Here is a 26,472-nt window from a genome sequence, read left to right as displayed (position 1 = left end):
TTAGCAAAGTATCTTTTGCAAAATCCCAGTATTGTCATATCATGGTACAAAACTAAACATTATATCATAAAATGGACAAAGGAGGAGTCCTGAGCAATGGATTCTAGTACCAGCCCCCCTCAGTTTGTATATCCCCAAGCTAGTCAGTTAAGCTTTCTGAGCTTCTGCCTTTTCATTTTTAAAAAATATTATTACGGTATCTTCCATCTAACATTCTGTGGATCTGGTTTTGCTTCATGCTGTGAAGATTTCCCTTTCCCTTCCTACTGTTGACTAGCAAAGCAATAAAATACTCTTACTTTGTGGTTTTTACATCCCTCCCGGAGAGAGAATATTGAATAATGAAAACCACATTGGATAAAAAATAAGGAGATTCATACAGTCTTAGCTCCTGTAAGTAGTTGCATGACCTTGAAGAAATAATTTTAGATTCCATTTCATCATCAATAAAATAAAATGTTTTGATTAAATTATCTCTAAAACTCTTTCATTTTTTTTTTATCTCTACTGCTTAGTATATATAGTACCTGGCATAATTAGGCAATTCCTAACTAGCTGTTAACTAAGCAACATCCTATGATAACAGTATCTTATGATTATAGAATCATCAAATTAGAATTAGAAGGCATTTAATTAAAACTTCTCATTTTACATTTGAGGATACTGAGGTCCAAGGATGTCAGAATTTAGGGATTTGAACACAAATCCTGTGCCTTGCCAACAGAGTCCTGATTCTAAGTTGATCAGAATTTCCCCTATACTTATTCCTTTTCAGTTCCACATTAATCTATCAAGAGTTAAGATTATCAATTGTTTTAAAAATAATGGTTCTTAAAAATCACATATACATCGCAAGAGTTGGTATAATCATATGTATTTTGTAGAGATGATTCCTCAAAGCCAGCCAATATAATCTCTCCTAAACCTCCATAATACCTCAAAAATAGGACTAGACACAGAAATGTCACTCAACAAATATATGCATGCATATATATATACATACATACACATTTATTTTTATATGCACACCTATTTTAATTCTTAAATTGTAATTCATATTTTTGCACACTCAAGAGATCTAGCTTTGTCAGTGTCAAATTCCACCTTCTACTAGCATAGATGGCAATCCCTCTATACCTGAGTAGACAGTCTTGAGAATTAGTATGACTGGAAAATTCATCATTCTGTGATGAACTCAATGATAGGTCTTATCAAACCAGCCACTCTGATCTTGGCCATAGCTCCACTAGAATAGCCTTAGTGATATTCATGAATAAGTCATATTAGAATGATGGAAAACATTAGAAGAAAATTTCAAGAGGAATTACTATACCTGTTGATAAAGTATGCTTTGCAAAATGATATATATGTTTTTAAAACTTCACTGTATTTATCTAGAAACATGACTCAAACCACACTTCTCTTGGCTTCAATTTCCTTATTTGTAAAATAGAGGTACAATTCAATTCAATAAACATTTATTAACTACTATATGCAGAGGGCTGAGCTAGGCATTTGTGGAGATTCCAGGTATAGATGAGACTTGTTCCCTTTTCCTTACATCTAGCAGTACCCTAGATGTAACATACAGATTCCCGAAACACATATTAATATATTATAAGCACATTACAGACACAAAACAGGATCTGAGATGGAATGTTGCTTCCTACAAAGTATACAAAGGAATGCTTTACATAGAAGATAGTTTATGAGTTGAACTTTAAAGCATGAGTAGGAATTCAAAAGGTTCAGGAAACAGGAAGAAAGCATAAGCATAAGAAATAATCTGAGCAACTCAAAATATATTTTGGGGATTAAAAAGTCCAGTTTAGCTGAAACATAGAATGTATGATGTAATGGGCTGAGGCTTGAGTTGATGCACTGAGGTCCCAAGCACATGAGGCTAAATAGTAATTGGACCATACTCTATTAATAGATAAGCTTGGAGAAAGAATGGCCCCCACCCACTCTTTGTGCAAGTCCTGATGTGTTGTATAGGAAATGACGATTTTGGTGGGTGGAGGCAGGGGAGTGGAAAAGGAAGGGGAGGAGAGGTTTTTGGGATTGCCATTGCCACGGTTGGCTCGGCTCGCGTCGCTCTCTCTTAGCTGGCTTCCTGTCGCAACTGCCTATATTTGCTATCGCAATCTTTCTTGCCTATATTTGCTATTGCAATCTTTATTCACCTCTTCACTTCAATAAATATTGAAGATTTTTCCCTTAACCTGAATTCCTGACTCTGGCTGATTTTAAATACGCAGTCATTACATTATACTAAGGAGAAATTCAAGTTAGTTAGAAAGGTAAATGTTTGTGAATTGAAATATGAATTCATGCCAGGTTGTAGAAGGCCTTCAATGTCAAATAAAAAAAGTTACAACTTTTTTTGTAGGGAAATACAGAACTGCAGAATTTTTAAGCAGAAATGTGATATGACCAGATCTGTGTATAAAGATTAGTCTGGGAGAAGTAGGAAGTATAGATAGAAGGGAGAATATGGAGGTGAGAAGACCCATAAGGAGATTATTGTTATAATCCATGTAAGTTATATTGAGATCCTGTTCTAGGATGGTAGCAATGGGAATTGGGATGGATGAGACTATTATGCAGGTAAAATTAACAGGAACTAGTAACCAGTTGAATATGAGTCAAAAGAAAATGAAATTTCAAAGACAACACTAAAACTCTGAATACAGGAGACTAGGAGAATTGTAGTACTCTTTAAAAAATAGTAAAATTAGAAGGAGAAGCAAGTTTTGGAAGAAAAATAAAGTATGGGTTTGGAGATGTATCTTTTGGTACTAGAATTTCATTTTTTATGATGATATTCTTTGTTAGTATTCTTCCTACCTGTCTGACCACTTTTCTACTCTCTTTGCTGGCTCATCAGTTTTCTGTCCCCACTTACCCTATGGGGTTCTCCAGAGGAGTTCCCCAGAGTTCCATCTAAGGTCCTTTCTCTCTCTCTCTCTCTCTCTCTCTCTCTCTCTCTCTCTCTTTCTCTCTCTCTCTCTCTCTCTCTCTCCATATATATATAATATATATATATATATACACACACACACACAAACACACACACATATATGTATAAATATATATGTGTGTACATATTATACATATATATTTGTTTTTTTCAGTTATCTCATCAACTTCCAGGGGTCCAATATTATCTATATACAGATGATTCTTACATTTACATTTATCCACCCTTAATCTCCAAAACTGCCAGTTGCTTGCTGGATACCACCTTAATGTCCCATTTGACACCTGAAATTTAACATGTTCAAAATTGAATTAATTATCTTTATCTATACACCTTCACCATACCACCCTATTCTATTAAAGGCAATATTTCCAATGATCTAAGTTCAGTCTCAAGATCATCCTTGACTCTTCTCTCTCCCTCAGCTTACTCCTTTCCAATCAGCTACCATGATTTGTTTATTCTATTCCCAAGATATATCTCTAATCTATTATTTACCTTTCTCAACTCACATAGCCATCACTTAGTTCAAATTTCATTACTCTCACATGAACGAGTGTAAGAGCCTTTTTATTAGTCTCCCTATATTGCCAGTATCTTTCCCTTTCTCATCCCTCTCCAAATAGTTACCAAAATAATTTTCTAAGACATACAACTAACCATGTTATTCCTTTGCTCAAAAGCTTTTTGTGGTTGCCTGTTGCCTCTAGGATAAAATACTAATGCCTCCCCTAGCATTTAAACCCCTTCACACTCTGAATTCCACCTGCATTTTCAGACTCACTGCCTACCATTTCCCTTCTTGGCCAAATGAGATTCCTAGGCATTTCCTGGACTTGAAATTTCATCTCTTGCCTCCTCACAAGTCATTCCTCCATTTTCAAAATGCATTCTCCAAATATCCATTGGTCAGAATACTCATCTTACTGCCAGCAATTCAGGTCCACTACCTCCTCAATGAAGTATCCCTATTCCTCTTCAGATTGCTCCCTCTTCAATTTACTTCTACTCATAGACATGCTATGTCTAAGAGTAGAATATAAGCTTCTTGAGGATAAGAGTGATTTGAGATTTTTTCCTTCTATTTCCCTTACCTCCACAGTGGTTTACATATAGTAATAACTTAATTAATATTTATAAAGCAAAACAAAATTATCTGCAGTAAGTACTTTTTAATCTGTAAATATAATATGAACTATAAAATAATCAAATTTTCAAACTCTGACTTCGTCAATTTGAGAATTCCCTCCAATAATGGCTCTTATCCATAGTAAAGACAAGGCATAACTATTGTTTACAGAATTATTCTGCCTTCCTATCACATATTCACATACATATATATACACACACATACATACCAAACCACACCAAAAATGTTCTTCAGGACTTAATTTGACTTGTTAGGCATTTCTGCTAGAAACTTCTATACTACAGTTTTTACTTTCCATTGGTGAATGTATAAAATGTCCTTGTATATTATGAATTAATCAAACAGACTATAAAGGAACCCATCAATGTCTATATGTCTACATGTGATTTGCCAGCTGTATGTCTCTATCTTTATTTTTACATGGAAATATTTTACTCTAACAGAATGAGAATAAAACTCACAAAGCAAACAGCACTCAGGATAGATGTGTGGGAAATTTTGGTATATTGTTAGTGGGTCTGAGTGAATGGAGAGTTTTGATTTAAAAGAAAAAGTGGAAAGAAATGACATTTGAAAGTTAATTTCCAATTCTACCATGCTAAGAAAGCAAAAGAAGGGAAAATTACATGTTTTCTTTTAGAGTTTTAGAAGGGTTTGAAACTTATCATTGCACTCAGAATCAGAATTTTCTAGTCAACATGTTAATTACCCTGCGTGATACATGATTGTTGTTTCCAACAAAAGCCCACTATTCAGCAGGTTTGTTGAGATTAGTACAAATGCTCAGTAACTATTTTAAATCACCTTTTTGTTGATTTAGAGAACTTTTTTTTCTTAATAAAAAGAATGTACTATTTATTACGGTATACTTATGGCATTTCAATGTTATAGGCAGTTGATGTGTCTTGGTGGCAAGGCCAATTTTTTTCCTTCTTATAGCAAGCCACAAGAATGGATAATTTGAACCATCACTTTTAACTCCTGGCAAGGAGGTGACCTTTGTTTTCAGCCAAACACAGTCAGATCAGAATTGGGTATTGTGGGATAGGCAGAAATTTCTGCAGTTCATTCAAACACTCAGTTGGAGCCTGCTCTATTCATAACTAACTACTAGATAAAAGGTGTTCATAGCAACTGTTTTCAGGAACTATTCACCTATCACTGACATTTGTGTGTTAGTCTGTAATATCCTTATAAATTTACTTCTTAGTGAAGTAGTACGATTTAGAAAAGAACTCAAAACCTCTTGTACACATGTTTAATTATTCTTTCTCTTCACTTTGTTACAGATCTTCAGCCTGAATTTTTTTTTTTTTTTTTTGGTAAATCTGGGTACAGGGAAGTTACTGAAATTCTTAAACTCAAATATTGTTCTTCTTTTCAACAGGAGGAAACTCTCCAGAGAGCACGTGAGGAAGATGAGAAAAGGAAAGAGATCACAAACCATTTTCAGGGCACGCTGAGTGACATCCAGGCTCAGATTGAGCAACAGAGTGAAAGAAACATGACATTATGCCAAGAAAACACAGAGCTAGCAGAGAAACTGAAAAGCATCATTGATCAGTATGAACTGAGAGAAGAGGTGAGAAGTTTATCAAGCCATGCAAAAAGAGGGACGCTAAAGCACTGGGGTAGATAGAATACTGCACTTGGAGTCAAGAAAACCTGAGTTCAAATCCTGTCTCAGACACATCTTAACTGTGTGGGCTCTGGGCAAGTCAGTTACCCTCTTTGGCTGCAGTTTCCTCATCTGTAAAAAGGGAGATAATAACAGCACCCACCTCCACAAAGCTGTTCCATGAATAACAAATTTTGAAAAACTTTTTTTTCAGCAAATATTTGATTTATTGTTTTAATAATATTTTATTTTTTCAAATACATACAAAGATAGTTTTAAACTTTCACCTTTGCAAAACCTTGTGTTTCAAATTTTTCTCCTTCCCTTCTCCCCACTTTTCCCTTCCCAAGACAGCAAGCAATCCAATATAGGTGAAACATGTGTAATTCTTCTAAAAATATTGCATATTCATCATGCTGGAGCTTTGTAAACTTTAAAGTGTTCTGTAAATGCAAACTATTATTAGCTTAGGAAATTGGAGGAATTAAATTTTGAGATACTCTTTAATGGACTAATATTTTGAAGCAACTTTGTAAACCAAGAGAATCACAGAAAATATTATTAATTTTGAAAGGGCTTAAGAAATTCATCTGAATTTACACCCTATCCTTACAGTAACTAAAAAGAAATAAAAAGTGAAATGATGTTATACGATCCAAACCACAGCTTTCCCTTTGGAATACCTTCCCAATACCCAATAATGCTGGAAAAAGAGGGATTTTATTATTTTTTTTGTAACCTCCTCTTTCTTTTTGAATAGGTACACAATTCTATGAGTGTGGATGCTCCCTTCACTGATATAGATTGCCACCTATGTAATCCTGTACAACAAATATCCTATGTTTTTCCATAAATCCTGGCACACAGAACACTTTCCTAATGGAAGAAAATCTACTTTTGATTTTTTTTTAGAATTATCAAGATACCAATCCATACCACTCAGGCTATCCTTCTATAATGTTCAAAATCTCAAGACTCACTTCCTTTTCTGGTCATATGATTCTTCAATAATGTCTTTTGCATCGCTTTTTGAATGCAGATTGTTGATGGTAATATATTACAGGCTTATGCCTGCCATGTATCTTCACTGCCTTTACTTTTTCATAATTTTAAGTCTTTTAAAATAATGATATTCTGTGACTCAGCATAATGCTGAGGCAATTAGGGGTAAGTAACTTGGCCAGGGTCACACAGGTAGACAGTGTTAAGTGTCGAGGTCAAATTTGAACTCAGGTCCTTCTGACTTCAGGGATGGTACTCTATCCACTATACCACCTAGCTGCCCCTATAGAATATATTCTTAGGAAATCAGTGGAAGAAGGGGAGATTTTATTTCCGTTTTGGTCTAAATCTAAACTTCATCAGTGAAGGAAATACCTCAAGTGAAAATTATATCTACTAAAAGGCAACTTGTCTTTGAGAATTGCATTTAGTTATAGTTAGTATGCTAAATAAAATAAGTATTATAATTTTGAAAAAACATCATTGTAAATCTTTGCCAATTAACTTGTAGAATTCTGACTTCTTTGGGTCAAACAGATTAAGAGCCAGGAGATATAGGAAAGTCACTTCATATCAGCCTCATTTTTCTCAGTTATGAAAAGAAAGAACTGTAGTAGATGATCTCTAAGATCTTTTCCAGTTGTAACGATTCTCTGCTTCTCAGACACTTTAATACAGTAGGTGAATTAACAACAAGAAAGATAATAGAATGGGAAAAGTGGATTTTCTCTACAGGCTTCTCTAAAACTATTGGATATTTCAACTTAATAGACTTGCTAAATGCAGGGATTATATAAATTATTATTTAAAATGCAAGGAATATTACAAAGGGACAATAATGCAATTTTAAGCAAGCCCAGGAAGCAAACTGAGGAGAATTTACCTATAATAGAACTTAAAAGTTTCAAGCCAATAGGCTGCAATAGGAGACAGCTAGATATAGTAGAAAGAACATTGACTTTAAAGTTAGAGGATCTGGATTCAAATCTGGTTCTAAAACTTGAAATCTTTCTGACATAGATGAAATAACTTCACTTTTAATTTACTCATCTGTAAAATGAGGCATTGGACTAGATGGTCTCTGTGTTTTCTTCCAACTCCATATCTATGATTCTAGCTACGTGAAGACATAATGCCCAATACAGGGAATTTTTGTAACCAATAATGACATTTCCCTTTCTTCTCCAGAAGAGGGAGCAATATATACTTTTCTTGATTTCTTAAATTCTGTTATTTTGACTTTGGGTCCTTTTTTGTCATAGAACCTCAAAGAAAAGGCAAATAGGTTTTATGTTGATAGAAATATTGTCTAAAAATTCTCAGGTTCTAATATACAAATCCTTTTTTTTTCTTCCTTTTTTCACATGTGTGCTTTGTTCTCCTCCAGCATCTGGATAAAATATTTAAGCACCGGGAACTCCAACAGAAGCTGGTGGATGCAAAACTTGAAGAGGCCCAAGAAATGATGAAGGAAGCAGAGGAGCGACACCAGAGAGAAAAAGAATATGTATTTATTAATTTAAACATTTTCCTGTTGTACTTAAATCCCATGTCATAGAGAAACTCCTAAACCCATTGTGTTCACAAAAATTCACAGAGGGACAGGGATCCATTATTAAATACAAATGGAAACAATGGTTTCCTCACCCTACCCACCCCCAACAGCATGAAAGTCCAAATTTTATCTTAAGAAACACTTTGGTAGATAATCAAGAGTCTGGGAAGTATCTGTAATCTATATTACTTTTCCCCCTAAATTTTAATTGATGTCCTTTGTTTTTTTAATATCATTTATTTCCTGGTGGTATTACCTGGTAAAGACTACTGAGGTCTCCTTTGCAAAAATTAACTTGTCCAGCAGTTGCATTCAACTGAGACACTTTTGATATGCAATATTCACTATCTATAGTCTTTACTAAAAAGAAAGAGGCACTTTTCCTGATTTGTCCTCGGGAATCAATATTGGTCTTTATTTTTTTTATTTCAGCTGATCTTTAGAAAGAAACATTTCTACTATGTGTTCTAGGGAAAGAATTAGCATATTATATCCATATATGTAGTATATTAGGACATAGATATAGAGAGACAGAGAGAGAGAGAGAAGAACATTAATTTTTTTTATCTCTATCAGATTATAGGCTCCCAAAGAACAAGGACTGTGTTGTATTTAATCTTTGTATCCCCAGCTCCTAACATAGCATCTTGCACATAGTAGGCAGCTCTTAACAACTTGTTGAACTAAAAAATGAAGTCAACAATCATTTATTAAGAACCAACTATGTCCATCATTGTGTGGGTTACTGTGGAGAAGCCAAAAGAAAGAAGGCACATAGTTTCTGAATTTTTAAAATTGAAATCTGGCTCCAGAAGCCCAATCTTCTTGGAATATAACTTGGGAACAACATAAGGTATTCATATCCTCAAATGTTAGATGCTGTAGGAATTTAGAGAAGGAAAGAATCAGTGTTGGTTAGTTTACCCAGGGAAGTGCTAATAAAGGTTAGGCTTTGGCTAAACTTTGAAAGAGGTATTTAAAATTAGAGACAAGGGATAAAGACTATCTCAAGATGGGGGAAAGCCATAAGTAAAGAAATAAAAGAGAGAATTTGTAAGGCATTAGGCCTGAAGCTTTTAAAAAGAGCTAATAGGCAGGAAAAGTACTAAAATGTATATATTAGGTGTAACAACAAAGTTGCTTAAAATATCTTTTGAATGTAATATGTTTTTGCCTTTGGATATGTTGTTTACATAGTTACTGAATCAAGCAGCTGAGTGGAAGCTTCAGACTAAAATGCTGAAAGAACAAGAAACAGTCCTACAAGCCCAGGTAAAGTACGAAAAGTTAAATGCATGATATGTGCCTTTCTTTATTTGTTTCCAAGTTATGGTCCTAAGACCCAATATATAAGATCCAATGCTAAAGCTTCATATTGAGCATAAATAAGGGGAAAACAAGAGTAAATTCACAATTGTTAAAATGTAGCAAAGGAACTACTTCACTTAGTGAAGTAGGACAATTCTACTCATTTACATGACCCATTCTACATGCCCTTCTTATAAATTATGGAACCACAAGTGTCAGTCAGGACAAACCAGTGTCCAAATAGACATTCCTGCACTCACATCTTTTCCCCTTTCTCTCCCCTTCTTTAAGCATCTTTGAAGGTAAGAATAAAGAGTAGTTTAAGTTTAGATTTGTTATTGACAAACATAAATATTCAAAATCTCTTCTGTATGTTTCATTTCCTTTATTTTACACATGTCAGTATACCAAGTAAGGATCTATGAATGTATTAGTGAAGGAGTTTTCTCTAACTAAAAGATCCTGCATATAACATAATATATGACTTTGAGAATTCTGAAGTTCAGAAAATTTAAATAACTTGTCCAACATAATACAGCTAATAAGTGCCAGTGACAGAATTTGGGTGTTTTTAACCCTGATCCCAACACTCTTATCTGTTAAAACATACTACATTAAAAAAAATAAAGCAAAAAAAAAAAAAAAAAAGATTTTAGTCAACTCTCAAATAAGAAAGCTAAGTCAATGATGAGTTCAAAACATAGGATAATCTGGAATTAGCTTCTGCTTGGCTAAGGTATATCTTAATACTTACATTGGAATAAAAATATGTCTTACACATCAAGCAATGGTGCCCCAATGTAAAGAGATGACAAAAATCTAAGAAGTTGGACAACTCCCTCATTCTTACTCCAAGCTGGAGATGTGAGATAAGATATGGTAGAGACCTTCCCAGATGTAATTTATTATCCCATCTCACTGTCACTCTGGTTTGCACCTTCATTTTGATTCAATTAGACAAAAATGCATTAGATTAATTGAATTTGGCATCTTTGTACATGAGTCTGAATCCTAATTTTTCAACTCACTTATCTTATGTCCTTGGATACTTGTTCTGTGATTCAGTTTTCTCATATGAGAAAAATGAGGGCATGGGGCTCAATGGCTTCTAAGGTCCTTTCCAGATATATATATATATATATATATATATGTATACACACATTTATGTGTATATATATGGATAGTCTTATGATCCTATAAATATTTTAACCCATTTAAGCCTAATTTCCTCATTTATAAAAAGAGAGCAGGAGGAGTTATATTCAATGGATTCAAAGGTTCCCTTCCAGCTCCAAATCTATGATTCTGTGATTTTAATTTGTGCAAGGCCCTATGGTAGGCACTTAACATATAAAGACGAAAGACAAGAGAAAAAACAATAGTCCCTAATCTTAAGGAATTTATAATCTAATGGGGAGGGGATATAATGGATTTCAACAAAAAGGGGAAAAGAATAAACCTTTATATGCACCAGTACTGTACTAGGCACCAGGCTAAGAGCATTTTACAAATACTGTCTCAAATTCTCATCATTCTTTCAAGTAGGTGTTATTGTTAATATTCACAGAACTAATAAGTGTCTAAGGTCATATATAAATTTAGATCTTCCTGATTCCAGGCCTAGCAGGCTCTATCCATTTTGACAACAGCTATATACAATTCAATGTAATAAAATACATACATTATTTACAAGGTAGAATGAATAGAGACTAAATAGAGATTAATACAAAATATTCTAGGAAAAATTGAGGAAGCAAAAATCACTTTCATCTAAAGTGGGGGGAGAAGGCAGAGTGAAGTAGGACCAGGAAAGGTTTAGTGGAGTGGGTGGTCATTTTGTTGGATATTGAAGGAAGAGATTCCAAAAGGCAGAGATTGGGAGCTAGCAAGTTCTTAGAATGGTGGATTATGTCCCAGAATGAACAGAGGCAGGAGAGAGTGAATGATGAAACCAGAGAAGCATTAGTAGTCCTCCCATGAGAGAAGAGGCAATGACATGTTTAAATAAAAGACTCTTCCCTGGAATCCTTTAAACAGTCTCCTAGTGCTTCAAAGAGAAATGCACCACTTATTATAGAATACTTGGGGAATAAATCAGCAGGAGGTGAAAAAGTCAGAAGGCTTCCAAATTTAGCAGAGATAATGCAAGAGTACATACATCCATTTGCATATAGTCAAGAACTAATTCTTATGAGAGGCTGAATAAATCTTTTTGTGTTCTTTTATGGGTGGGAAGCACTCATGAACCAAATTTGCCCTTCTATTGTGATTTATCCCACACTCTATTATAAACATACACACACACACACACACACACACACACACACACACACACGTAGGTTTGTTTTAAAATCTTGTTGTAGTCCATCTTGTTTCACTTCATGTTCTCCCTATCACTCCCTATAACCCACTTCCCTATAAGGCAAGGATGTTTTCAGAAGCCTCTTATGCAGCCACTTTTATTTAATTTAACCTTGCTCTTCTTCTGCCTTTCCATATCCCCAAATTTGAACATAAAAAAAAAAAAAATCCACCAAAAAGACAGAAAAGAACTTCTCAAAATCCCTAAATTTAAAAGGATTTCCCTTTTAAAATAGCAAACATTGTGTTACTAGGATGGTTTTTTTGTTCATTTATTTGTTTTAATCATAATAAAGTTAAGTAGGAGAAAATTTTTTAAAACTTGTCTGTAAAGTACTAGAATATTCCTGAATCAATTTTAAAGGGCTTCCAACAAACAAGTATTGTCAGAATCAAAAAATATTAGCATTAGAATGGAACTTTGAGATCCCCTGAGTTGGTATTCATTTTTCAGGTCTATATTACACCTCAATGTAAGATTGTGTTATTTTTCCTAGACAATTATTTTTCAGTCATTCAGGATGTGAAACACAATTGCTATTTAAAGATACAGTTTTCGTAAAGTCACAAACAGCAATTCAACAGGGAGGAACATTCACAGATTTGGAATGCTAACATTGTCAACAAAATAACACACTCACATATCAAAGAGGAAAGAAGATTCAGAAAGTCAATGATTGAAACAGTATAGCTTACATAGCCTCTTAAATTAGAACTTCTTGGGACCATGATTCCCTCTTCAATAAGAGAACTTGGCTATAGAGTTCATTATAAAAGGAGAATACCATACACCACTCTAAACGTCTTGTTTCTAAGGTTAATCTCATGGGTCTTTGGACATAGATCCTAAATACAGAATTGTGTTTTACATTCTTTGAATGCTTTTAAACTTTTATTTATTAAAAAAAAAGAATATCAAAAAATTCCTTTTAAATGAAATAGACATAGACATTATTATTTCTACATGAAAGAGTGCCTTGGTACAAATCTAATCTCAGAGATTATCTATTGTAATGGGGAATCTTATACAAGTAAGGGTTGAACTTGATGTTTTCCAAAGTTTCTTCTAATTCTGAACTGCTATGGGTATATTGGAATTTAAGCTGACATAGGAAAGATTAGAGTTTATATTTCTCTTTATGTATCTATCTTGTATTCATTTCTTGGTAGGATATTTGTCCTCTCCCTCATATTGAATGTAAGCTGCTTAAAAACAGAAACTCTATTACCTTTTTATCTGTATTCTCAGTAACTGTCACATACTAGACATTCAATAAAAGTTTGTTGATTGATTAATTGATATCAGTTGAGAATCCTGCAGAACCTTACTTCAGTGCCATGCATACAGTAAGCACTCAATAAATGAGTTGAACTAGATTTCATTGAACCTAGGCTCACTCCATAAGAGCTATTAGAGCTACAAGTATTTCTAGAATCACATCCATAAAACATTTATCTTCCCAAATAATAATCCATAGCATAGCGTTTTGATTTTAAATCAATCTGAATGTAACTCCTATAATAGATCCCCTTTCCTGTGCTTGCAGCTTACTCTCTATTCTGAGAGGTTTGAAGAGTTCCAGAATACGTTGACAAAAAGCAATGAGGTATTTGCCACTTTCAAGCAGGAAATGGATAAAGTGAGTACCACTTATCATCCAGACTATACGGGTATTTTCCATTTTGACAACCAATTCTCCTTTGGGCTCATTCATCTCCGGCTATGACACTGCAATGCTTCTCATAGAATCATGAAATGTTTATAGATTTGGAAGAGATTGTGGTTGTATTTTTTATTGGTAAGTTTGTGGTAAAATAGTCTTAGCAACTGTCCAAAGAAAAAGAAAATGATTCATTCTCACTTGTTGTTTTCTTGGTATGGGGAGGGAGTAGAAGGGAAAGATATACTTTTTTTTAAATGTTTGCTGAAAGTTAAAGAAAGGATAATCCTTCAATCTGCAATAATCTGATAGGCACTAAAGTTAAAAAAAAAAAAAAACTATTCTCCTAAATTGCAAGCTATCCCTTAGAAATTAACTACTATATTTTTCCCCAAAAAATGCAAATAGTTGCTTTAATTCTCCATTTTATAACTGTGGGATATTAGAGTGGGAATAAACCTTGGAATTATTTAGCCTAATCTCACTACTTCATAGATGGGGAAACAGGGTGGAGTGATATACACAAGTGTAGATAACTAGTAATGAATTTGAACTACACTCCAGATCTCCTGTCTATCATTCTATTCACCAGATCCTTCTACCATAGATCATCATGTTATTTTTCTTACTTCTTCAACATAAAACTAGTCTCTATTTGTAGGTGCATATCTCTCAGAAATGTTTATGCGTATGTGTTTCATTTTTCTTTTTAAAAGCTAAGTTTTATCAACTTTTAAAAACTATTTTAATAGTTATTTCCTGATCTATACCCCTGACATCAAATCTTCTCTTGTAACAAAGAAAAATAGTCATATTGTTTTACTCTTAAAAGAAGTCAAGTCCCCTTTCCATTCATTCCTTTTATAACAGTCAATATAGAATCATGCTTGGGAAATAGCATATATCAACTTATTAATATAAGAAGCATTTAAGAATAGATTTCATAAGTAAGAGTGAGAAATATGTCCACATATAATATGCACAAATATGTATACAATTTGTGAGCAGTCTAGATCTTTGATTTTTATCCGTACAGAAAATGCCTAATATGGAAATTACCTCTATCATTAACAATCACCTGAGGCTTTGAGAAATTGACTTGCCAATAGAAAGAGCTTAAAGTCAAATCTTCCTCATCCCAAGGATGGCCTTCTATCCACCACATATCTACTTCTCATATATCTTATAGGATCATAGATCTAGAACTAGAAGGGACCTTAATGACCATCTAGACCAATTCTTTTATTTTATAGATGAGAGAAATGAGGCCCAAAGAAGTTACTGATTGCCCAAGGTCACATAGGTAGTATATAGCAAAATTGAAATTTAAATGGTAATTTGATATTCTTTTCCTCTTCAGTACAGATATGATTTGTGTGTGTGTATACATGCATGTAATTATATATGTGTGTGGATCTACATATACATACACATATATATGCATTTAGGTACATATGCATATATATAGCATGAGATATATAGCATAAATATAACATGAAATATATAAAGTAAAAATATACAATATAACATAGTTATACATACACACAAGTAATTTTTCAATAACACAGCACATGTGCTCCCAAAAAAGTATGGTGCTAAGTAAAATTGCACAATAAAACCTACAGAACTGATAATTAAAATGGAGTTGTAGCACAATACTCAAAAATGTTTATGGATCATCATAAGGGTTGCCGCTTATAAGTTATAGAGAAGGGGTACAGTTTTCTAAATTCTCCCCCTGTTTCTCACCCAAGGAATCACACAAAAGCAAACTCAAATTTGAATTATGAGCAGAATGTTCTCTAATACAGTACTCAAGTTGGAAATAAATAGCATTTTTGAAATACTTACAGGTGAACTGTCTGTGTATATATTTATTAGGCAGCAAATATTAAGCTTTACCAAAGCCAATTTCAAATTAGAAGTTAGTTCTCCCTTTCCAAAGTGATCAATCTATTAAAAAATTTTAAAAGATAGAATTAGTAAAAAGAAAAAACAGGGACTTAAGATGACTTCATTTGTTATGATTAAAAAACAAAGTTAGAAAATATAGAAAAATAAAACTTTAAATCAAAAATGAGATTGTAGCTAAAGTGATTTAAAATCATGATCCATCCTCATTGCCAATTTGATTCGAGAAATTATTTTCTCTTTTAAGTATGAGCATGAAGCCATGATCTTTGAGGGTTGGATTTTCATTTAGCTATTTGTCAATAATGATTTTTTCTAGTTGTAAACTTGTATATATAAGAAACAAAGAAAAATTTTAATCAAAGGACAGAGTAACTACCCAGACTTCACACGTAAAGCCAGAGAAAAATTACCTAGATGTGAAATATATTTCAATTATATGTGGATTCTAAATGAATTTTTACTCAATTCCCCTCACTCAATTTCAGTTTCCTTACTTCTTAAATTAGGGGGTTGGACTGGATGGTCTAAGGATATTAGAGCTCACAATCCTTTGTCTGTCTAAAATACCACTTAACATAATGGTAGATATTTTGATAAATGCAAGAGTAATACAAGTCTCTGAATGAATCCGCTGAACTTATGAAGGCAAGAACAAGAAGAATAGCACCTAATAAGATGAAATTTAGAAGAGATAAATTTACACTTAGATTCAAAAAGTCAACCTCACACAGAGATTCTCTCACACAAAAGAAGGTATCTATTGTTAGATGGTAGCAGTTAATCTGTAAGGGATTCAGTGGATTACAAATTCATAAGAAGTCAATGATATGATATGGCAACAACAACAAAAAAAGTTAAAGCAAGTCTAAAACTGCACTATTACATAATAGATGAAAGAACAAGTAGGTCTAGAGCTATATACTGGGAACTAAAGTGCAAAGAAGGAATAGGATACAAGGGAAAAAAGGACTAGATCTGAGGACTTGTGTTCGAATGTGAAGGTCAGCTATATGGGACAATGGATGGACTGCTTGGTCTAATGAGGAGACTCATTTTCCTGAATTCAAATTTGGCTTCAGACACTTACTAGTTTTGCCTCAATTTCCTCATCTGTAAAATGAGCTGGAAAAAGAAATAGCAAAACCACTCCATTATCTTTGCCAAGAAAATACTAAATAGGTCACAAAGAGTTGGACATGACAGAAACAACTGAACAACAACAAAAAGTTGGAATCTGGGTATAAACTTGAACTTGATGATGTATAAGGTCTCTTATAACTCTAACATTCTGATAATCTTAAATCTTTATTCTTCTATAGAAAATCCATTTGTTTCAGTTGGTAGTAAATATCTCTTTTTTGGGAGGAGAAGAAAAAGATGGTTTTTCTTATACTCCTTTTATGATTTTAATAGAGGCAGCTAGGTGGAAGAAACTAAATAGAATATGGGACCTGAAGTCAGGAAAATTTAAATTCAAACTTGACTTCAGATGTTTTTAGCTATGTGGCCCTGGGCAAATTATTTAACTTCTGCCTCAGTTTCCTCACTTCTACAATGAAGATGATAATAGCACCTAACTTCCAGGGTTGCTGTAAGGATAAATTAAGATAATATTTGAATAAAGTTTTACAAACTGTAAAGACTATCATCATCATTATCATCCCATTATTACTATTATAGACAACGAAGAAAATGAAAAAGCTGGAAAAGGATACAGCTACATGGAAATCAAGATTTGAAAACTGTAACAAAGCACTCCTGGACATGATTGAAGAGGTGAGAAAATTCTGTCACAGCTTTTCTAGGTTCTAGCCAAAACAGCTATGCTAAGAAGGCCTGCAACATAATGGCAAAAATTATTGTCTTTGAAAAATAGCCAGGCTCTTCAGGGACTTGCCATATTAAAACATAGCCAAAGAGAATAAGCACAAAAATGATCTAGAATTAGACTAGGGATTGTAAGTAAGTTTGTGACCCTAACTCACACACTTTTTCTTAATTCAAAAGCTCATCCCAGGGGAATACCATCATTTTAATTTACTACTGTTTCCTCAACAGGAGGCACTGGCCTGAATACAAGATGTATATGGTTGGCCATTTCAGGAGAGTGTCTTAAGTACCTTTCCCCATCCCTTGTCCTTTTCTTCCCTTTCCTTCTCCAAGTACACACAATGGAGGAAGAGAAACAGAGATTATCAGTCAGTATAGATGTGTAATAGTTTTTTTCTAAGAACAAAACCACATATGTCCATGCAATATAGTGGATCAAGCTTTGGACTTGGAGACCTGATTTCAAATCCTGCCTCAAACGTTTAGTAGGCATGGAATCTTTGACAAATTACTTACATCCTTTTAGTCTCAGTTTCCTCATCTGTAAAATGGGTATAATAACAACAGCTAAATCATAGGATTGTTATGAGGATCAAATAAGATAATGTAATAAAAAATACTTTGCAAACTATACAAAAGCCATAAAACTACATAAACCACACAAAATCTATATAAAATAACAATTGTTAGTTAATTACTAGCTGCTATTATAAAACCAATTATTATCATTATTCATCAAAAGCTACACTAATTATAAGGTCTCACATCACCTTATTCACTACCAAACAGAGTTATTAAGGGAAGGAAATTCCTCCCATAAGTCTTGATCAGAGTTTTTGCTTTTCTCTTCTAATTCAATTCTCAGAACCAGCAATTCCCCTGATGTTTCAGATTTCAGAAGCTCTAAATAAGAAACATGAAACAGCTTCATCCCTTTCTTTCCTAAAGAAAGCATCAGAGTAGGTGGGATTCCAAGAGAGATGGATAAATATTGTAAAAAAAAAAAAAAAAAAAAAAAGTAGTCATGTTTAGATTTCTACTCCAGCTATCTCCACGTAGATTCTTTGAACAATCTTTGAAGGAAAAATTTTGTTTCAAGAGATAATCTTCTTAATTTTTCTTTATATCCTATTTTTGTTGTTTTTCTCCTTCTTTCTAAAATCTCAGAAAGCAGTGAGGACTAAAGAATACGAGTGCTTTGTGATGAAAATTGGAAGACTAGAAAACCTCTGTAGAGCTCTGCACGAGGAGAGAAATGAGCTATATAAAAAAATTAAAGAGGCTAAAATCCCTGAAAAAGAAGAAAATGAGAACACCTCAGAAGAAGAGCCTGACACAGCTGATGGAACAGCTGATGCACAGGTAGCCAGTACTGATGAAAATACGCCAAGGAATCTGGCAACAGCTTTCATGGTAACCCATCATGTGGAAGTTCCACATGACCAATCCTGTGAAAACACAGAGCTGAAATTATATAGTTCTCAAGCCTGCAGCCCAGGGAGCTCCCTAGAGCAACCAAATCCTCCATCTAAGTCTAAGGAATATGAGGAGGTCACATCTCCACCAATGACTGACAATCAGTCTCTCTTACCAAGGGCAGTTTCCCAAAGTCAGTCCATAAAGCCTACAGCAAGGACTGATAGTCATCCCTTCCAAGCACCAGCAGAAGCAGATGGTCAATCCCTCCCACCAATTGGAAAGGTTCCAAGTCAGCCCCCACAAATTTCAGCAAATATTAATAATCCATCCCCACAACCAACCCAAGAGGCTAACAGTCAGCCCTTACAGTCTACAGCAAGTGACCAATGTCAACTTGTGCAAACTGTATGTGAGTCGAACAGTCAGCCCTCAACATCTGCAGCAGAGAGCCAAAGGCAAACTTCACAGCACAGTCTCCCAATGTGACACTGATGCCTAAGCCAGATACTGATATGGAACAAGTCAATTAAAGGCTATTTTTCTGGCTGACCTCTGTGAAGTTTGCATTTTGACTTCTGACTGTTTTAACAGGCATAAAAGAATGGGAAATGGGAGGAAGGCTGTCAAGTAAAAGTTAATTAATTTCAAATGTCTTCAATTCTTTGTGGTATACACTTTCAGTTTAAGGCCATCTATAATTAATCATTGATTTGGAGCTTTTCTAGACAATAAGAGTTAATGGTCTGGTATTCCCTAAAGGCAGTAAAACATGGCAAAATGATACTACTTTACCCTTAAAAGGCATTTGATTTGATTTTTAAATCAAAAATAGAATTTTATTTAAGAAAGTTCATTTAACTATAATCATATAAGCATGGATTCATGCTGTTTGTTTCTCTGAATCATGATAATGAACACTGTCAATGGTATTAGTGGTTTCAGTATGCTTTTTAAAAGTTGGTCATTATGGCAACAGCGCACACATTTCAAAAATAGTTGGTCCCTCATCTCTCAAACATATGCCTTCCCTGCACTCTCCTTCCTGCCTAATCCATACAACACATATTCTGGTAAAAAAAAAATATTAAATTTTGCATTAAGCACTACAAATAAATGATGTCTTTTGTCAGTTTCTACCCGGGATAGATTCTAAAGATGGATTTTCATGTTTTTATAGTGCTAGACAAAATATAACTAAACCACTGATGCATCAGTATAATGCAATCCATTGAACCAAAAATCAAAGTGAAATCAAGGCATTTGCTGACAGTGAAGATCAGAGATCCAAACAACTTTCAGTCTTCTGGTGAACAAAATACCAAGTGAATCTTTCTTTGTCAAATTCCACATGATACAACAGAAACTCAGAATTGGAAGAGACTTCAAAGGTCCTCTAATAATACTCATATCTAAATGAATCTCTACAATGGTATCTTGACAAAATAGACATCCAGCTTCCAATTGAAGATCTTCAAAAATGAACAGTTCATCAGATTAGCCCACTCTACTTTTAAAGAACTATGAAAATGTTGAAGTTTTTCTTTTGTGGAGATTAAATTTGTCTCCTATTAACTTCTAGTTACTGACCCTACTTTTGCCCTTTGAAGCCAAAAAATCTAATCCCTTTTCCATATGACAATTCTTTAAATGCTTGAGGGCTTGATGTCCCTTCATTCACCTCTTCTTTGGGTAAATAGCTACATTTCATTTAATTAGTCCTTGTTTGGCATAATTTTTTATTCTTTTCATAGTTATAGGAATGCTCTTCTGAAGTAGTTTGTCAATGTACTTTATAAAATTTACCATAAAGAACAGAACACAAGAGTTGTTCTTGGGTTGACATGACAGAATATGGTAGAACTAATCTCTTCTTTCTTTAATGTGCAGTTCTTTTACAGTCAAGTCAAGTATGCCTTGACTGAGGTCATATCTTCCTATAGACCTATATTGAATTTTTGTTGGGCAAAAATCCCCTCATCCCTTCCATGTGACCATGATTTGAATAATCTGATCTTGTAAATATTCAAACAATGGCCAAATTCTAGTCAATATTTTCATAGCGTGTGGTCTCAGAGAAAGAAAAAGGAGCTGACTTCATAAAGAGTTAGCAGTTTAGCAGAGAATTTACATATTAGGAAGAATCCCTATTTTGCTTTCTTCATGGAAGTGCTAATTGCTCTTATTTTTCTCACATTAATGGCTACCATCTGTATGATTAAGTCAAGAGCATGCAACAAAGACTTAGGTCACATCGGTATAGTGTTGGAGGAGTTAGTGAAGAAACAAGATGCCTTGTTGTGCAATATACTTTCAACACGTAATAAATTGCTACTTTCATCTTTCAAAGTTATAGAGTGTATATAAACTAAGGTAGTCATCAGGCCCAGTAAAGTAGTGGTAAGCTTTACTGGGCCTGATGACTACCTTAGTTTATATACACTTGTGTAGCAATCTTTTCACTGCCATTAGCTTTCAATCTTATAACTTTGGCCTCTCTCATGAGGTGTCAAGATACACTGACTTGCTGGACAAGAACGGTTGAAGTGAGAAAAGGAACTTCAGAGATGGGACCATGGGTAAACCTTGCTCTTCTCTGCTGTATTGCTTTAAATATTCTGTTATAAACTAAATGCATAATTTCATTCTTCCAATCCCTTAGTCTAGCCTCATTTACACCTATTACATTCTCTTTCATAGGCATATAAATCTCCTTTTTAACATTACCAGTCTTCACCCAACAAAAAAGGAAGAAAAAGATAAAAGAAGGGATAAAGTTGCTGCTTGAGATAAGTTTTATGATGATAATAGATGATGGAGAGAAAACATGAGATAAGTGTTATGATGATAATAGATGATGGAGAGAAAAAATTTACTTAACTCTTCTTCTGATTCCATTTTGTGTACCAAGAAGAATTATTTTCAAACTGTACAATTTTGAATAAAAATAGCCAAAAGGAAAAACCCAATATAAGTTCAAAGAGAAATCTCATAATAAGTGAGGAGGCAATTAAAGAGCTTTCAAGAGAGCACTGAATGATAGTGTTGTTGACGTGGAACCCATTGAATGATTGATCCCAAAGAATGGTAATGAACAGATTATTGTCATTTTGGAAAGAAGCTTCCAGTAGAGTGTCTGAGAGATTCCTCTTTGATCCTATTTTGTTTAACATTTTTTGTCAATAACTCTTATGAAGAAATAGATGATATGCTTTCCAAATTTATGAATGACATGAATTTGGAAGGATAACTAACATATTAAATGACTGATTTATGATTCAAAAAGTTATTTATAGGTTAGAATGATGGGTTAAGCTTAATAACATGTGATTTAATAAAAACAATGATAAAGTATATTTTAGAGGAAAAAAAGCAATGGCTAAGAATGAGGCAGATGTGACTAGACAACAAATTTATGCAAATAACATTTGGAATATAAACTCAATATGCAGTCAATGGTATGATATGGCAGTACAAAAATATAAGGCAACTTTAAACTACTCAGAATAAGGAAGACTACATTCCCTTTATATTCTGTTGTGATCATACTAGATCTTGGGCAATATTCAGTCCTGTCAGATATATTTCAGGAAAAAGATTAATAATCTGAACCTTAGTTACTTTATTTGTAAAATGGAAGAATTGAATCAGATAACTTCTCAGGTTTTTTCCAGTCCCAATTATGCCATTATATGATTATATTATGATGGAATATATCCAGATGAAAACAGCCATAAGAAAAGATACCTGAAACTAAGCCTACAATTATCAATTGATATAATTAGGAATATTTAGACTACTTTCAATATGTGGAACTAAAGGGATAGAGGAGAGTAATAGTCATCCTCAAGTAGTATAAGGGTTATTATTTGAAAGAATGAGAGATGTTTTATTTGAACACAGAAGGCAAAATTAAGAGCAATGAGTAGAAGTTGTAGAGATTTTGTCTCAAAATAAATAAAAACTTTCTAACAATGAGGACTGTCCAGAGTGAAACAGCCTGCCTCAATAATTAGTATGTTCCCTGTGAAGTCAACACCCAGAGACTGGGTGACCAAAAGATGTGTATTGGATCATAAAACTTCTAGGATTTTTCCAATTCTGACATTGTATTCTGAAACATCTGCTTCTTGCTAAATTCCTTCCTTTGCAGCAGGAAATTAGATTGAGCCCTCATCCTAATAAATATTAAGTGAAAATTATTTTTATTCTAAACTGGATAGTTATGCAGAGTTTTAGGAAAAGGGGAGAATCTATACCAAGCCAATAAACCCTTTCCCCAAAAAATTCTGTACTTGCCAAAAGAACAACTCTAAAAAAATAGAGTTATGTTTAAAATTCTTAGGGAAAAGAGTAAGAATCTGGAAAAAAGTCAGGAAGCTAGTTTCATGTAAGCCAAGTAAAATTTTGGAACCTCTTCTATTGTCATCAGTTGCCCTAATTAGGACCAGAATAGTTCATAATTTTAAAAAAATTATTCACTACCCTCCCCCCTCCCAGTGTACAAACAGGTAGGGGAAAAATAGACTAGTCTTTTTTCTGGTCTTAAATTGCTTATGTGTACATGGCAACAATCTTCAACAGGATTGGTAAACTCTGCATAAAAGGTATCCTAAATAGACAATGATGATACTGATTGGTATAAATGCTAAAGTTAAAAAAAAATCAGGCAAAATCATGTTACTATTTGGGAATCATTGTGTTTTGAGGGCTTAAATTGTTATGACAACAATAGATTTACCAGCCAGATTCAAAATGTTACTGCCAATGTAGGGATTTGATTGTTCCAATAACTCAGTACAATGTATTCAATTTAACCATCCAAAGGAACTCAGTTCCAACAGTTTATAGACTCAGAATTCCCAAATATTGGAGGATATTACAGAAACATGGTAAAGTTATAATCTGAGTGAAAAGGATGAAGAAGAGGCAAGACGGAAGCCAAAATCTAGAAAATGGAATATTACTACTCCAAAATTCATTTGACTTCATCCAAGAGAAATTTGTTGATTTAAAGTTTTATCACTACATTATTTCATTAATTTATAGGAACTAGACAAAAGTTTCAAATAATGTAAATTCCTTGCTATTTACTGAGCATGAAATAGTCTTTGGAAGGATTATTTTATGTTCAAAGCATGTTTTATTACAGTTGTTTATGTTGGAGTTTGGCTTTGATAATTATAACAATAACTCTCAAGAGCTGAAAGAAGAAGGAATTTATATTCTTTTAAAAAGTTCATTTAATTATATCTATAGACACCAAGTCTGTGTCAAACAGAAATGCAGCTGTTGGAGTTTTCTAAATTAAATTATTATAATTTATGTATCTATTAAAAGTTATTTCCCTTGCTGACTTTTTTTTCCTTTGGTGGTGGTAGTTCCTTTCTATATCTTTTTCTGTATTTCAATCTTTGACACCAAAAATATATCTAATATACATTTTATTTGACCTCAGTTGTGGGCTAATTGCTTTCCTTAGAAGAAAATTTTATTTATACAATATTTTCAGAACATGAGACTTGTGTATGTATGTATGTATGTGTGCATATGTGTATGTATTTATATATACAGACAAAACTACTGGCTCAAGAATTTATCTCCAGGGAAATCTAGTTTTAGCATCCAGGCTTCAGAGATAGGTCCAATCTCTTCTGACTCAAAGAAATAAGAGGAAGGGATTGAGTAGAATAAAACTCTCACAGGGTTATAGACATCTCCTGTTCCTGAGGTCTGATTAAATGGTAAGAAAGATGCAGAACATTGCTAAAGAATCAATTTCTCACTTCTCATTTACTTCTTATGTTCCTTTCTGATAATAACTTGATGAATGTTACCATTCAGAGCCCTTTTTAACAATTTTGGATGCTCAGGTCAAGTACCATAAAACAAGATAAAGCAAGTTCTCAGATTAGATTAGATACATCATTCAAACATTTACTATTTTATGTGCTAGATACTATATTAAATGTTGTAATACAAATAGAAAGAAAAACAATCCATCCCCTCAAAGAGCTTACATTTTTGTGAGGAAAGACTATATATAAAATGGAATTGAAAAGTACGAATAATCCTGAGACTAGGGTTAAATTATTTTAGAAATAAGTACAGCTGGCATAGGTATTTCCTCAAATGGAGAATCCAAGCAGGACACAGGAGTGCAACATTACTAACCATCAATGAGAGGGCTACTGGAGTAAAAGTAGAAAAGTCAAAATTCAAAACTCCAACAAAAAATCGTTGGAGAGTGAGCTAGATTAGTAGTTAAGAATAAACTTCCAAAGACAAATTTAATTGAGGAAGGATGAATTAGGAGGATCTCTGACCATAGAAACTTTGGGATCTCCCTCAGGTTGCTATTGGTGAAATCACTGAAGATTACATCAGGGTTAAGGAGGAGCTCCCCGGGGGGAGTTATTACACAAGTTATAGGAGGAAGCATACCATCCAGCAGCTTCCTTTTTAAAATAATTTTCTTACTAATTAAGTACTAAGCTCAGTTGTTTCTGCCTCTAGATATCAGTATCCTGGGACAAACCTCTTGTTTTTCTGCCCTAGATATAGCTCTGTTTGTATTACTAAATGCAAATCACCAATTTTTTCTGGTTTTAGAAGGTCCTTACAGCAAGACTTTTCAAGAAAGAGATAGATATGGGGCAGTGACATGATGCAGTGGATAGAGCACCAGCCCTGAAGTCAGGAGGACCTGAGCTCAAATTTGATCTCAGACACTTAACACTTCCTAGTTGTGTGACCCTGGGCAAGTCACTTAACCCCAATTGCCTCAGCAAAAGAAAAAAAGAAAGAGATAGATATGCCCCAAGAAGCATATAAAGGTAGAGCTGGAAAGGACCTTATAAATTGTCTTGCCCAACTCACAGGAAACTCAGGCTTATAGAGGTGGAATGAGTTGCCTAAGATCAGGGATCCAATTATTTTTACTTCAAATCCAGGACTCTGCCTATCTCTTAAAAAGATTCTCTCTCTCTCTCTCTCTCTCTCTCTCTCTCTCTCTCTCTCTCTCTCTCTCTCTCTCTCTCTCTCTCTCTCTCTCTCTCTCTCTCTCTCCTTCTTCCCTCTCCTTCTTCTCCTTCCCTGCCTCCCTTTCTTTCTTTCCCTCTTTCCTTTCACTCTTTCTCTCTTAATATGTCTCTTTGTCTCTGTCAGTCAGTCTCTCTCCATAAATTGACAAGCCTTGGCCCCATATTACTGCCAAAGTAATATTCTTAGCACACTTCCTATTCCATGGCAAAAACTGAAAAGTGGAATATTTCTTCAATGATACTATTCACAAAACAACCATATTTGTCTATCACGTGTGACTCTTGTTAATGTGCTCCCATAAGTTCATCATAGTGGATTCATCCAATATGATAGGAACTTGTATTGCCTTTTCCCCATTTTTCAAGGGTGCCAATGGACCATGCAAGCTAATGAACCACACAGACTATCAGTTATTCCTCCTTCTCATCACATGACCAAGTCATCTTGTTTTTTGATTGTGCATTTCTTTGATGACATTTTACATCCTGAATCTCCTTCACAGTTCTTTATTGTGTACGCGGCATTCTGCAAACATCCATCACATGCCTCTCCATTGTCCTTTAAATGGTGTTCATTTTAAGTTCTCCTTGGATGCTAGTGTTACATGATTTGCAACCAAATAAAGGGACT

At 34.0% G+C, this 26,472-nt stretch overlaps 1 protein-coding gene across 2 annotated transcripts in view; it reads left to right on the top strand.

Moving 5' to 3' along the window:
* Positions 1 to 24,250, top strand: part of TXLNB (taxilin beta) — a 66,416-nt gene extending 42,166 nt beyond the window's left edge. For both annotated transcript variants that reach the window (XM_051997858.1, XM_051997859.1), the window contains exons 5-10: positions 5,521 to 5,715; positions 8,141 to 8,260; positions 9,506 to 9,580; positions 13,525 to 13,617; positions 17,233 to 17,328; positions 18,550 to 24,250. In XM_051997858.1, coding sequence (XP_051853818.1) covers positions 5,521 to 5,715; positions 8,141 to 8,260; positions 9,506 to 9,580; positions 13,525 to 13,617; positions 17,233 to 17,328; positions 18,550 to 19,287 — 1,317 coding nt within the window. In that variant the 3' untranslated portion in view covers positions 19,288 to 24,250. The remainder of the gene's footprint in view (positions 1 to 5,520; positions 5,716 to 8,140; positions 8,261 to 9,505; positions 9,581 to 13,524; positions 13,618 to 17,232; positions 17,329 to 18,549) is intronic.
* The last annotated feature ends 2,222 nt before the right edge of the window (positions 24,251 to 26,472 follow it).

This window comes from Antechinus flavipes, chromosome 4 (assembly GCF_016432865.1).
Source record: "Antechinus flavipes isolate AdamAnt ecotype Samford, QLD, Australia chromosome 4, AdamAnt_v2, whole genome shotgun sequence".
Lineage (NCBI taxonomy): Eukaryota > Metazoa > Chordata > Mammalia > Dasyuromorphia > Dasyuridae > Antechinus > Antechinus flavipes.
Note: the sequence above shows the minus strand (reverse complement) of the source record. Positions and strands in the feature narration are given on the sequence as shown.